The sequence below is a fragment of the Phymastichus coffea genome, unplaced genomic scaffold, assembly GCF_024137745.1.
Source record: "Phymastichus coffea isolate CEN01 unplaced genomic scaffold, Cenicafe_Pcof_1.1 PCOF00142, whole genome shotgun sequence".
Taxonomy (NCBI): domain Eukaryota; kingdom Metazoa; phylum Arthropoda; class Insecta; order Hymenoptera; family Eulophidae; genus Phymastichus; species Phymastichus coffea.
Window position 1 is genome coordinate 444,648 of NW_026706953.1, and position 14,595 is coordinate 459,242.

Sequence of the window (14,595 nt, forward strand, 5' to 3'; positions counted from 1 at the left end):
CGGGAGTCAAGCCACTCGATCAAGTTAGCATAATTACGGTTTTTTCGTTATTCTTCGCTCTTTCCTGCTTGATATACAGAAATAAAACAAGATGCAGTTGCTTGACATTATTAGTCCCCGGACGTAATGATATATATCCTCGATGTAGAGAGATTGGCAAATTGTCAGTACACGAGCGTCGAGCGTATTGTCAGTTGGCCAAATTCTATCTGTTGCAACTAGCGATATGCTTACGCAAAAAAGCAAAGAATTTGTTATGCCCGATAATACCATTATCAACTTGATAAAAAAAGTAAATAAAATGAAACCATCGACTTCATGTGCACTGATATATATCGCAAGATACCGTTGCAATCTCGTAAAAGTTAGTCCTAGTCGCAAAGAAAAAAGAAACGGATACGCTTATTAGCGTGAGTGAGAGATAGAGTAGGGGTTCGCCTGATCAGCTGATTCGATATTGCATGAATGTCAGTGCAAGCTATCGGATTATGGATACAAAGAGAGTCAGGGAGCCGCGCTTGATTTCGCCTCATTCTTCATTCTTATGAAATTTTTGAGCGCACTGCGATCGACAATTCATATGCTTTATGAGCTTTCTTTTGGGTTGTCGGCTGAAACGTTATTAATTGCATTTTTATAATCAAAACGTTTAACAATACAAGAATAATTGATCAAGAAAGAAAGAGAGAGAGAGAGAGAGAGACAGAGAGAGAGAGAGAGATACAGAGAGAGAGAGAGAGAGAGAGAGAGAGAGAGAGAGAGAGAGATAAACGGAAAAAGATTAGCAGTTTATAAATTAGACAACAGCCGCAGGTTGGTCGGTGTGCACGCGTGTGTGTTCTAGGACAAGAACCTCGTAGCGTCGATCTACGATGCCGTTTTCCCGACTGAAATAGCTACGCGCAAGCTTAGCACGTACATCTCTCTCTCACTCTCTCTCTCTCACTCTCTCTCTCTCTCTCTCTCTCTCTCTCTCTCTCTCTCTCTCTCTCTCTCTCTCTCTCTCTCTCTACGTGTGCTCTCATTAAAATAGACGTGTATACATATATATCGATCGTGTTCCACGTCTTCCTGTACTGTTTCCCTTCGCGGAGAATTTCTATAACTTTTAAAAAATTTTATGATTGCGAATCGGGAATTTCTTATATATCTACATGCTCGGCTATCTATCAAGGAAACTTAAGTCTGTCTGACTTACTAATAACATAGCCCGACATCCAAAGAAATCCAAAAGTATCCATAGTATATTTCCGAAGGTATTTGATGCACTGAATCTGAATCTGGCTTCAGAATCGGTCTACGTTAGGATATCTGAAGAACCTAACGTTCTTCAGATATCCTAACCCTAAAAGTGCAAAAATCACGATTATTTGCTATATTCGAGGTTATGTAACACTAAATAAATTTTCTTTTTTCAAAAACCAGTAAAACCGTTACGAAGCAGCACTTCTGCCTTTTTAACTCTATTTTTTGAAAGAATTTTTTTTTCATTGAGATATCACTTATTGATGTTAAGTATTTTAGCAATTTCGCAATAACATTAAAATCACAGGTTACATGGGCTGGGTGATAATGCAATGGGGGTTCAAGGGTCTGGGGTTATATGGTCGCAGCTTACAGGGGTCGTGAGTTATAGTAGTTGGGGTTCAAGGATGCGGATTATATAGTCACAGACATGGTTGGGGATTATAGCAATTAGAGTTTAAGGGTTTGGTGTATATGATCGCAAGTTACAGTAAAAACTGCTAAAGTACTCAACTTCAATCAATGATATCTCCAAAAAAAATAAGATAACTAATCCGAAAAATGGGTTTTTGAAGTTTTAACGTTACTTTCTTATGACCCAACCTGTATTTGGAAAAAAAATATATCCATGGTGGTACATAACCTCGAACATAACAAAATATTATGATTTTTGCACTTTTAGGTTAGAATATCTCCAGAGTCTTAGGTGACGGATCGAAAGTTAGATTCAGATTTAGCGTATCGAATACCTTCGGAAATATATATCTAGCGTATTTAGTTTTTTTCCATTTTTAAATTTTATCGGCCTCTGTAATTATACGAATCGATCGAATAAAGAAAAACGTCGAGCAAGACCAATCTCGTGGTAATTTTTCAGCGAGCGCCAGTTGGTCTGCGTTGCCGTGGCTCTGCAAAAATTTAGAAAGCTCAGTAACGCAGAATTGTATGCAGTTTGTTGTTATTTACACGGCACACGGCTAGGATCGATAATATGTGAGCCAAGGTCCCGCAGTTGCACACATGCAACAGCAGCCACAGCCAGAGAGTCTATTTTCGTAGCGCAACTGCAGTGTAAGAGAGTTGATCTGCTTTGAGCATTTGCAAGCGCCTGCGATGCCACGGCAGTAGCAGCGGCAGCAGCTAAGCCGCGATTTCCTGAATGGCAAGCTCAAACGTGCGACCGAGTTATTTGTTTAGCGCGCATATTTCGCGTCAGCCGCAACTGTGTTCGATAAAATCCTGTAGGTTTAACTCGTATCTTCATGAGAAACGATTACAATTGCACTCTATATTATCTCGTTGGATCGTTCGATCATGGAACTGACTATTATTATTGTACTATTATGGCATTCGATTTTCGTCTTATTAATCATGCACTAATGTTATGCCCCTATTATTTTTCTGTTACAGAACTGCCAGCTGAGGAGGGTAAGACATATCTCTAATCGAAAGTCTCATCTTGTAACCAACTAAGGCGACTGTCTAGAGAGTATATGCATTGATTTACGTGTATATACAAAGGTGTAATGTAATTATGAAGGGTGGTAGGCTGCAGTCCATGAGTACGTCGCAGCCGCAATACATATTTTTCTTTTTGCTCTATGACAAGCAAACCGAGGATAGATAATGACTGATTCGTACTTTGACTAGTTTATAAATTATAGGTCGTTGCACGCCCGCAAAGACACGTTTTTTATGTCTCCCGACAGAACGAATATAGATTAAATTATTAATCGAAACGACAAACAAAGGATATATAAGGTAGTATTCAACCCTCGTCAAATAGATTACTATTGATGACTTGTATGTCCGAGTAAGACGATAGAAGAAAAAATACGATGACGCGAAACAATGCGGCGAGGAGCCAAAGAGTACATGTATAGGGCTTCGCAACCAGTAGTTTTTCTCTTCTTTGTATTGCTCTAAGCGGCACTTATCGACCTGTTATTCTCTCTTTCTCTTTTTCTCTCGTTTTTTAAACAGAGAATGGATGGAATTGACTTGTGCTGGAAATAAAGTTGACGACGCGATAAAAAATATACATGTACTCGCGGCTTACTGATGGTTTGTCAGCTCATCGGAGAAGTCGGAGGACTGCTAATGTTTGTTCAGAGATCGTCAAGCTAAGCTTTTCTTGTTTTTGAGCTTCCGCTGACGTACGAGGGGCACGAAGTCTGGAGATGTTACTTTCGTTGGCGTTTCGCTTATACTGTCGACGATTCGGTGATACAAAAACCTACTTGTTATTTCACTGCCGAATTCGATACTTATCCAATTCGACTTTAAATTTGAAATCCCAAAAGTGAAATTGGAATATCAAAAAGCTATCCATGAATAAGGTAACCGCAGTCATTGCAAGTACACCTCGAGAGAATGAAAATGCCGGCAACGGGTGACCCGCGGTGAGAGGTTTTCTCTGAACAATTGAACTGTGAGCTGGTCAAATCGATAAAAGTCATCAAATTCTCCTTTTTTCTCTTCTATCTTTCGCATTGTATGCCTATATACGAAGCACGGAAGAAAATACGCCCAAGTAGGCCAAGTAAACTTTACACGTATATTCGGCACTCTCCCTCTCTTTCGCTATGCCAAGCGCTCCCATTTAACGTTGCGCACGAAAGCTCGAGTATAAAGCTTTTGATGTTGATATCGTTGCCGGCTCATCCTAAGGCTAATCTTGTATTATACATGTTTGCAGAGAGAAATGATGAATATTTCGTGTATGTTGATTTGCTTGGATTATTGTGGAAATCATCAAGTTGACGATTAAGTTTTATACTTTTTATACCACATAGCTTTCATCAATAATCGTTTTGAAGTTAGGCGAATTATTAACAACACAATCTATTTTGTAAGAATAAGTATAGGATTTCCTTTCTCGTGATAACATTTCTGAAAAAACAACTAGGTCGATTTCGACTCGTAGCTTAAGTGTAGCTCAGAAGGAAGGTCTCCTTTTACGAAAGTGAAGCACTTTGCATTGAATTTCGACCTCGTTTCGGGACAGAATTTCCGTTGGACTTCCAACAAAACTTGGGGAAAGAATGATCGTAGTAACTCGAGTACACAATTTATGGCGAGCCTTTAAAAAAACAATTCGCCCCAGGACAAAAAGTAATTAGAACTGAAAACTGAATGCCATTGAAAACTAATTCCAATTCCAAATGAAATTTACGAAACAATTCTGGCGCGTTTCTGGAGGACTTGCGCCTCATTCAACTGCAGCTCGAGCAGACAAGCGCCCGTGTCGCATTATTCGAATGGCGCAGAGTGGCGCTGAGAATTAAAAAAAGAAGAGAAGAGGAGGCGACTTGTGAGCGCCGCCGGCAAACTTTGTGTGCCATCATTAAACAGCAGCCCTCGCTTCTATATAGCTGCGTCACACAGGCGAGCATTTTTTAATGCCAAGCGCTCAATTCTCTCTTCTCAATTTTCATTGCTTCACACTCATATACACATTTCGCGAGTAGACTGGCTACATGTGTGTGTGTGTGTGTGTGTGTGTGTGTGTGTGTGTGTGTGTGTGTGTGTGTGTGTGTGTGTGTGTGTGTGTGTGTGTGTGTGTGTGTGTGTGTGTGTGTGTGTGTGTGTGTGTGTGTGTGTGTGTGTGTGTGTGTGTGTGTGTGTATGTATGTATGTATGTATGTATGTGCATTTTCCGTGGCCAATCATCTGCCGGTGGTTACTTGATTTCGTGCTTATTGGGCTTAACAGGCACGTGCGTGATTCGATTAATATACGCTAACGCGCTCGATTGATTTGCCGAATAGAGTAGTTGAACACTTTTTAATTACTAGATCAATTTGCAGGTTTGGTAGGGTTACATTTTTTTAAGAATAACTACTTTTCAAGAAAAAAAATGTTCGTTTCATTTGTTATTCAATCGGAAAAACAATGAGAGAATTGTCCCAAATTTTTTCCACGTACAAAAGAACATTTTCCTTTCTGTTGCTTCTGAAAAGAGTAGGATAAAAAGGCACGTACAAGTCCTCCAGATTCAACTCTCGGAAATATATATATTTCGGAATAATAGAAGAGATGTAGAAAGGCACGATGAAAAACGTATATCAATGCATATAACCTGGAGAATTGTTGTCGTACTTTTACTCAAAATCAATGGCTTTACAAATCGCTTGCTTTTGTTATTTCAGGAAAATCCATCTGGCAACTTGTACTGGAACAATTCGATGACCTCTTAGTTAAGATTCTTTTACTAGCTGCTATTATTTCTTTTGTAAGTAATTTAAACTTGATCACGGCAATCAAATAAAGGTAATTAGCGGGCTAATTTCTGAATCATATTATAGGTACTAGCCTTATTTGAGGAGCACGAAGATGCGTTCACAGCATTCGTCGAACCGTTCGTCATCCTGCTTATTCTCATCGCGAACGCGGTGGTTGGTGTGTGGCAGGAGCGCAATGCCGAGTCAGCCATCGAAGCGCTGAAAGAGTATGAGCCCGAGATGGGTAAGGTCGTGCGTGGCGACAAATCCGGTGTGCAACGGATCAGAGCCAAGGAGATCGTACCCGGTGACATCGTTGAGGTGTCCGTCGGTGACAAGATCCCCGCTGACATCCGTCTCACCAAAATCTTTTCGACCACCCTCAGGATCGATCAATCTATCCTTACCGGTGAATCTGTCTCTGTTATCAAGCACACCGACCCCGTGCCCGACCCACGTGCTGTCAACCAGGTGTGTTTTTATCTTATTATTTGCAAGAATAAGTTCAGGACTTTGTATAACGTTTATCAAAGTCAAATGAAAGTTTCAATTATAATTTACTACCTCATAAGGAAAAACTAAATTATAGACCTTTCCTAATGTCCTCGATAAGCTCAGTCATAAAGACGGTCTTTCTTTATTAATCGAATAAACAAAATTATAATAGTTTTTGAACCTTCACATTCTAAAGTCACAAAGTGTTACAAATAATGATAAATAAATATCATTTTAATTACAGGACAAGAAGAATATTCTGTTCTCTGGTACGAACGTAGCCGCGGGTAAAGCTCGTGGTGTTGTAATTGGCACTGGTCTCAATACCGCTATCGGTAAGATCCGTACTGAGATGTCGGAAACCGAGGAGATCAAGACACCCCTGCAGCAGAAATTGGACGAGTTTGGCGAACAACTTTCCAAAGTCATTTCCATCATCTGTGTCGCCGTATGGGCTATCAATATTGGCCATTTCAATGACCCAGCTCACGGTGGCTCCTGGATCAAGGGTGCCATCTACTACTTCAAGATCGCCGTCGCTCTGGCCGTCGCTGCCATTCCTGAGGGTCTGCCAGCCGTCATTACCACCTGTCTTGCTCTTGGTACGAGACGTATGGCTAAGAAGAACGCTATTGTCAGATCGTTGCCATCGGTAGAGACCCTTGGTTGTACCTCAGTTATCTGCTCTGACAAGACCGGTACATTGACCACCAACCAGATGTCAGTCAGCAGGATGTTCGTGTTCGAAAGGATCGAGGGCAATGACAGCGCGTTCCACGAGTTCGAGATCACCGGCTCCACCTACGAGCCAATTGGTGATGTATTCCTCAAGGGACAGAAAGTTCGCGGAGCCGAGTACGAGACGCTCCACGAGCTTGGCACTATCTGCATCATGTGCAACGACTCGGCCATTGACTTCAACGAATTCAAGCAGGCCTTTGAGAAGGTCGGCGAAGCTACCGAAACCGCTCTTATCGTTCTTGCTGAAAAAATCAATCCCTACGGAGTGTCTAAAACTGGCCTCGACCGCCGTACCACAGCTATCGCTGTCAGACAAGACATGGAATCCAAGTGGAAGAAGGAATTCACTCTTGAGTTTTCGCGTGATCGTAAATCTATGTCATCGTACTGCGTACCTCTCAAGCCAACCAAGATTGGAACTGGTCCCAAGCTCTTCGTCAAGGGTGCCCCAGAGGGTGTACTCGACAGGTTGGTATTATTTTTTTATTCCGAATTGACATGTTTTAACTGATAAATAATACAAAATATAATCTTCATTTGTACTATTTTCAGGTGTACACATGCTCGTATCGGCTCGCAGAAATTCCCTTTGACAACTGTTCTGAAGAACCGCATCCTCGACCTCACTCGCCAGTACGGTACTGGTCGCGATACACTCCGTTGCCTGGCTCTTGCCACGGCCGATCACCCAATGAAGCCCGACGACATGGATCTAGGAGACTCTACCAAATTCTACCTGTACGAAAAGGACCTTACTTTCGTGGGCGTCGTCGGTATGTTGGACCCACCACGTAAGGAAGTCTTCGACTCTATCGTTCAGTGCCGTGCTGCTGGTATCCGTGTAATCGTCATTACTGGCGACAACAAGGCTACCGCTGAAGCTATCTGCAGAAGAATCGGCGTCTTTGGCGAAGATGAAGATACCACTGGCAAATCTTACTCTGGTCGCGAGTTCGATGACCTGTCCATCTCGGAACAAAGAGCCGCTTGCGCTAGGGCTAGATTGTTTTCGCGTGTCGAGCCTGCCCACAAATCCAAGATTGTTGAGTACTTGCAAAGCATGAATGAGATCTCTGCTATGACTGGTGACGGTGTCAATGATGCACCAGCTCTAAAGAAGGCCGAAATTGGTATTGCCATGGGCTCTGGTACCGCTGTAGCTAAGTCTGCTGCCGAGATGGTGTTAGCCGACGACAATTTCTCATCTATCGTCGCTGCTGTTGAAGAGGGCCGTGCCATTTACAACAACATGAAACAATTCATCCGTTACCTCATCTCTTCCAACATTGGTGAAGTCGTCAGTATTTTCTTGACTGCTGCCCTTGGTCTTCCTGAGGCTTTGATCCCTGTTCAGCTTTTGTGGGTTAACTTGGTCACTGATGGTCTTCCAGCTACTGCTTTGGGTTTTAATCCTCCTGACTTGGACATCATGCAAAAGGTGAGTTGCACTTTACACAAGCACTGATTTTTGCAACAGAGAGCGAATAACATAGTTTTTTTTTCGTTGATATAGCCACCACGTAAAGCGGACGAGTCTCTGATTTCTGGATGGCTTTTCTTCCGTTACTTGGCTATTGGTGGATACGTCGGCGCTGCTACCGTTGGATCTGCTGCCTGGTGGTTCCTCTACAGTCCTAATGGACCTCAAATGAACTACTACCAGCTAGTAAGTTTTATTTTTTCTACTTGTCATAATTTTCAATTTTGTTGTCGATGGAGAAGTTTCTAAATTTTTTTCATGGGACTTTAGACTCATCACTTGGCTTGCATCGGAGGAGGAGAAGAATTCAAAGGGCTTGACTGCAAGGTTTTCAATGACCCTCACCCTATGACCATGGCTTTATCTGTTCTTGTCACCATTGAAATGTTGAACGCTATGAACAGGTTTCTTTTTTGAACTTTAGCTTGTGTTTTACGGCCATTCAGGTTGTAACATTTTTTAAACACGGTATTAATAACATAATGTTAATCACAGCTTGTCTGAGAACCAATCGCTCATCACCATGCCACCATGGTCCAACTTGTGGCTCATTGGTTCAATGGCACTTTCTTTCACACTCCACTTCGTCATTCTCCACGTAGATGTTCTTTCGGTAAGTGAAAAATTTATTTCCAATTTCATTATATTCGTAATTGTTATTCACTAAAGCAGTTCAACAAATCTCTTCTCTATAATAAATTATATATCAGAAAACTAGTGGTGATAATTCGGGAAAAATATTTTAAGCAAATTTGATTTTAAGTAATAACGCAATTTTTTAACAATTTTTTTTACAGTCCGTATTCCAAGTGACTCCCTTGACTGCGGAAGAGTGGGTTACTGTAATGAAGTTTTCGATTCCAGTGGTACTTCTTGACGAAACCTTGAAGTTCACTGCCAGAAAGATCGCTGACGGTATGAACCCACTATACACCGTTCACTGGATTGTTCTAATGTGGGCTGTGTTTTTTGGACTCTTGTTGTGGGGGCCCATATAGATAATCCATTGGGTGTTATATTAGCGTAAATGAAAGATGCCTTTCTCAAGAAAGCCAAGCACACCGCCTTGGACTTGCAGTTGCATTTAACTAAAAAAAGAGCAAAAAAGTAATAATTAAGCATAGCTTTTCCTCTACGAGGGAAAGCTAAGTGACATGAATTAACTAAAAACAGTGTGTCTAAGTGAGATTTGAATTACTTTGACTGTTGCGCATGGTGTTTGACGGGGGCAACTAGAGAAAACTCGGATAAAAAGGATTAAACAAATAATGATTTTGTAGTTGAAGATCGACCGTATCTGCACCGCACCGTATTTGATAACAAAAAAAGGAAACATCACTGTATTGTTATGCTAATTTTTTAGTGACGCTTATTTTTTTCTTTTTTTTTTCATTGGATTTGATTTGATCCGGTGTTTAAACAAGACTTACGATCATATTGTTTCGTACAAGTGCCTTTCAAAATATTAACGTTCTTTCTGCGAGGCAATAATCTTGTTTATCCGGACGCCAAATATTATTCCCAATTAACGCTAGCTCTATTTCTTCAACTGCAAGCTTACTTTTTTCCTTCTTAATGCTTTGTGCAGGCTCAGAAATTATAATGATATAAGAATAATTGCATATGTACATCTTATGCACTAATGAAAATCTCTAGCCTCTTTTTTGATCGATCGACACTTTGATCACTTGTTAAATAGACGTAAGAACTTACGTTTTCGAGCATCCTTTTTTCGTATCCTTACAACTGTTTATTTATATTTTTATTCCGGACGTACAACGTTATCACAGCATACGGTGATGGACTCTCAAAGTAAACGTTCCTTTCCACAAATTCATTGGTTTAAAGAAAGTGTCATTTTTTGACCCGATTGTATAATAGTATGTTATGTCAAAGTATATTCATTTTACAACACGGAATTGTAGATTAAATAATTAAATTTTAGAATTTTTAATTTGCAGAAACGGTTGGATATAGTTCATTTATATTCATTCTATGCGTGTGTAATGAAGGAAATAACTAGACTTTTTTTAAATAATATTCAATTGTACATAATAATATAGGAATAGAGTATTTGCTGTAAATTTAAGCTTGGAAAAAATAGCGAACTTGTTATTCACTTTTCGTGCAAATAAAACGATTTCACATTGATCTCGTACTGAGAACATGTTCGTGAAATAAACACGGTGACAAATGTGTCGAATTAAAAAAGAACATCCTTGAACATGAAAAAAAGAAATTAAGTAAAATAGCCTTCATTCACAATAGTTCATTCACTCTCAAATACAATATCTATGCAATCTTTTATGCTCATGTCTTTGTGATGTATCTACCCAACTATTGATGTTCTTTGCTTGATATTTGTTATTGAAATACATTATCCAAATACCTATTCGCTTTCTGTCCCCTCGCTTTATATATTATACTGTTTTTTCTTTGTCATTTCTTTTTTCCATAATTTGTAAAACAGCTTATCAAATAATATTAGCTAAAAAAATTAGTGTGATCGTGTATGAAGGCTGAATGCGAAAAAGTCAAACTTCACTGCACCAACAAAATATTGCAAGCTATAATTGAACATTATCGAATTTCTTTGCTCAAGAGAAGAAAAAACAGACTTGCATGCGTCTTCCATTTTTTTATGAAGCGCTATGTACTCAATACTTAAGCTCGAAATTCAATTAACATTGACACCTTAAATAAATTTCGAAGTAGATGACTCTGTTCATTGATGATTATTTTCATTTTTTTTTTATAGTGAAACTAATGGAACAACACGTATGCGTGCAATGTTTTTCGTTTTTTTTTAAATAATGAAATTGTAAGAAAAACATTGCACATCATTTGATTATTTGAAGTACAATAATAGTACATAATAAATTTGTAATGTAAATAAAGGAAAAATTTAGGTGCCGATGCCTGCTTTTTGCACTTAATACGCAGCACTTTCATATACTAAGTGTGTTCGTTTTTATCTTAATAGCCCTTGCAACCTGGACGAAAGACTTTAGCTTGTCAACGAATCATTGTAATATTTTTTGTTATTTGATTTATTTATTTCTCCAATAATCGTGTGGGAATCTTATGCGACTATGCACACATGTGAATCCTGAACAGCGAAAGATTGATTAATGAGTGAAAGATGACTGAACAATGCTGTTCAATGAATACAAAGAGGAAGTCAGGATCAGTCAACTAAATTTAATATCTTGGATATTTGTTGTCAAAACATCGAAAAGAGTGGTGAAATTTTCAAATGAAAAATTTTTTACGCCTTAAGATTGTGTTATTCAAGACACAAATGTTTGGTTGCCTGAATCTTGAGATCACAAAAATGGGAACGAAAGATCATCAAAAATCCTAAGGCTGTTTTTAAAGTGTAAGTACTTTTAACAAGGCTTGCATTAATCATGCGTTGCAACATGTTGAACCATTAAAAACCCGTGTGTGTGCGCGTTTGTATACTGCATTTGTATCGCGATTCTCCTTAGAGAACTTTAATTATCGTATATGTTTTTATCTTCAATTAATGCTGTTATACAGAAGTTTATACAAGTGTAGATTTATGTAACGAGGGACAGAGCATCGACCGGTCATAAAAAAATATTGAGATATAAAGCGCGTGCCATTCACGGGCGAAATACATAAGATGTGTAGAAAAAGAAAGGAGTGCAAACTGATTACTGACGCGGAATAAAACTAAAACTTAGTTTGGCGCTGCAGTGTGTTTTACGGGATCATGCACTAAATATAAATAAATAACTATATAATTAACAATAATTTTACAGTACGATTATTAATTTATTCAATAAAGTAAATAATGACTTAAGTAAAGCAAAATGAGATGTGCGCGCACGTGCCAGGCATCACGCTAATACTTTGTTGTTGATGTGATATATACCAAGGATTTGTAGCGTGATGGCGTTGTCCAGGGCTTGGAGGTAAACATTTTGTTTCCTTGAAAAAAGCTATAAAATAGCCATCGTTCATATCCTAACGATTTTACTATACTATTTAACAGAGTTTTTTCATAGTTGGAAATTGCACACTATCTATAACAGCTAATAAGTGGGTCTATAGTAGCGCTAAAGTATTTGTAAGGATCGGATTTTTAATGTGATTATTGCATATACATATATTTCTTAATGAATGACTAACACACACACACACATACGACTGGCGAGTTTTATTTATGATATGCAATAGTACCGCATGTTCAATATTGTTTGCGTAGAATTCCAGATTTTTTTTAGATTATTTAACTTTAATGAAGCATAGCCTTCATTATACAAGTAAATAAGAGAGAAAAATAAAAAACAATCTTATATCAAAAGCAGATATTAACGAAGTACATAACGTAGCAGGCAATCGACTAATATTGTATATAGAACGTTTTACTATACAAACTTTCTTATGTAACAGTTTTAACGAGTAAAAAATTTTTAATATATACATATATATATATATATATATACACACACATACATACGTACATACATACATACTACACTGATAGCGTTACGAAGTTCAAAAAAAGAAGTGATCTTCGAGTCCTGGAGTAGGCGCGTAGTTATATAATTATAATTAAAAGAATCTCGACCTTTTTTGTGCCGTAGAGCGTGCGCAAATATGAACAACAAAAGAAAAATATATAACGAGCCCGCGCGCGGAATATGCTCGTTCGCTCCGGCATATACATGGCGCGATCGTCATGCGTTTTTAAGTTCCATTTATTATTGTTATTGTAATGCAGTGTAGATTATACGATACGAGCTATATCTTGTCAAGGGGCCGTGGAGTCAAACGAGAAAAGAAAAGCAATTTTTTTTCTTTTTGTATCGCTGATCGTCCCCGTCCCTTAACCAACGATTATTATTCTAGATCCGTTTGAAGTATGACTCTGCGCATCCAATTTATGTTTCAAGTTTGAAAGATCTTCATTCTGTATTACCTCAGGTAATGCAAGATGCGATGTACATGTGTGTCGAGCAACGACGATAGATCACAGTCATACTTTCAAATAGGAGTTAAACATTGTCGACGAAGAAAACTTATGTGTGAATTTTTATAATTGATTTTTAAGATCTTGGCTGTTCTTTTTTTCTCGAATATATTTCGTTGCGAGGTATTATAACAAGTAAAGCTTCTAATAATGCGTAAATAGATGTCGAGCTCATCACTGTGACGATGATGTTGACGATTATGTAGTGAGCGTTTGAAAGGAGTGAATAACTGAACAAAAACAAAATAACAACTTATTATTTGACTATACTTGTTATAATAATAAAGTGAAAAATACATACAAAGTAAAAAACAAACACATGTGTTACTAATATATATTTTTTCATTTTTTCTTTATTTTCAATATGATCGGCCTACTAATGATCAGTGATTAACAAAATGTTGAAACTTAATGACTATTGGACGTATGATAATTTATCCAAGTGTTACTTGTTATCCTATTGTCGTGCCCTACTATCCTTAAACATAAAAACGAACAAAAATACATCTCTCTTCAATTATACTTGTCATCAAATTTCATTTCTACGACGATTTGCGTATGCATCTGTAAAATAATTTCTTCTTAAGTGTTACCTTAGTCATTGTTCCCTTGTTAATCCTTTAGTTCCTTTTTTGATATAATCTACCACGATCGTTACATTACAGTTCTAAGAAATACAGTAAGTTACAAAAAAATAAAGCACAGAAATTTAAGTATAAAAATACATAAATTAAATTTTTTTATTGTTTGGAATCGTTGGCTTATTGCCGGTGTCTTCATTATCAAAACATACGAGATAAATTGTACTGATCAGCTCATATATGCACTTTATAATCAAATGGGTATTGGACAATAAAGTTTCTCAAGTACACGCTCATTATTTCATCTGTTTATATACATACATTTTTGTTGCTTTGATTTTACTTTTTTCAGTATCATTTTTGCTTTATTTTTCAAATTTATAAGTTGTTATTATAACATTCAATGCTTCAATTTTCTCATTTTTTTTCTTACTTTTTTATATTTACATCAAGATATTGTAAATTTCTATGTCAAATTATCAAAAATTCATTTTCAAGTATAAAAACTTTTGGGCATGGTCCCTCTTGAACTGTAGACAACGCATCTGAGTGTCTCGCCATACAGGACCCGGAATGAACAACTCTATAACGTCCAAAAACTGTTACCTTATTGTTCTATAATTGTACCTTCATCGATCTTGGACTTCACAAAGCTATTTTTCTTTCACCTAATCCTTGCCTGCTGAGTGGTTTGATCAATAATCATTGTGCAACAAATTACTTTTCTAACTATAGAATCAATTGGTGTACTTGATCAAAATTTATCAAAGGTATAGTATGTCACAAACGATAAGATCCTGATGTAAATTATCTACTTGTGCCACAGTT

At 37.9% G+C, this 14,595-nt stretch overlaps 1 protein-coding gene across 5 annotated transcripts in view; it reads left to right on the forward strand.

The window, feature by feature from the left end:
- The window catches only part of LOC131672097 (calcium-transporting ATPase sarcoplasmic/endoplasmic reticulum type), a 39,949-nt gene that overhangs the window by 21,876 nt on the left and 3,478 nt on the right, over positions 1-14,595 (forward strand). For 3 of the 5 annotated variants that reach the window (XM_058949053.1, XM_058949052.1, XM_058949054.1), the window contains exons 3-11: positions 2,656-2,673; positions 5,397-5,479; positions 5,553-5,939; positions 6,208-7,172; positions 7,257-8,142; positions 8,218-8,370; positions 8,455-8,588; positions 8,680-8,797; positions 8,982-9,453. In XM_058949053.1, coding sequence (XP_058805036.1) covers positions 2,656-2,673; positions 5,397-5,479; positions 5,553-5,939; positions 6,208-7,172; positions 7,257-8,142; positions 8,218-8,370; positions 8,455-8,588; positions 8,680-8,797; positions 8,982-9,182 — 2,945 coding nt within the window. In that variant the 3' untranslated portion in view covers positions 9,183-9,453. Of the gene's footprint in view, positions 1-2,655; positions 2,674-5,396; positions 5,480-5,552; positions 5,940-6,207; positions 7,173-7,256; positions 8,143-8,217; positions 8,371-8,454; positions 8,589-8,679; positions 8,798-8,981; positions 9,454-14,595 lie in introns of those variants that run through there. The other 2 variants (XM_058949056.1, XM_058949055.1) reach the window with 1 other exon arrangement.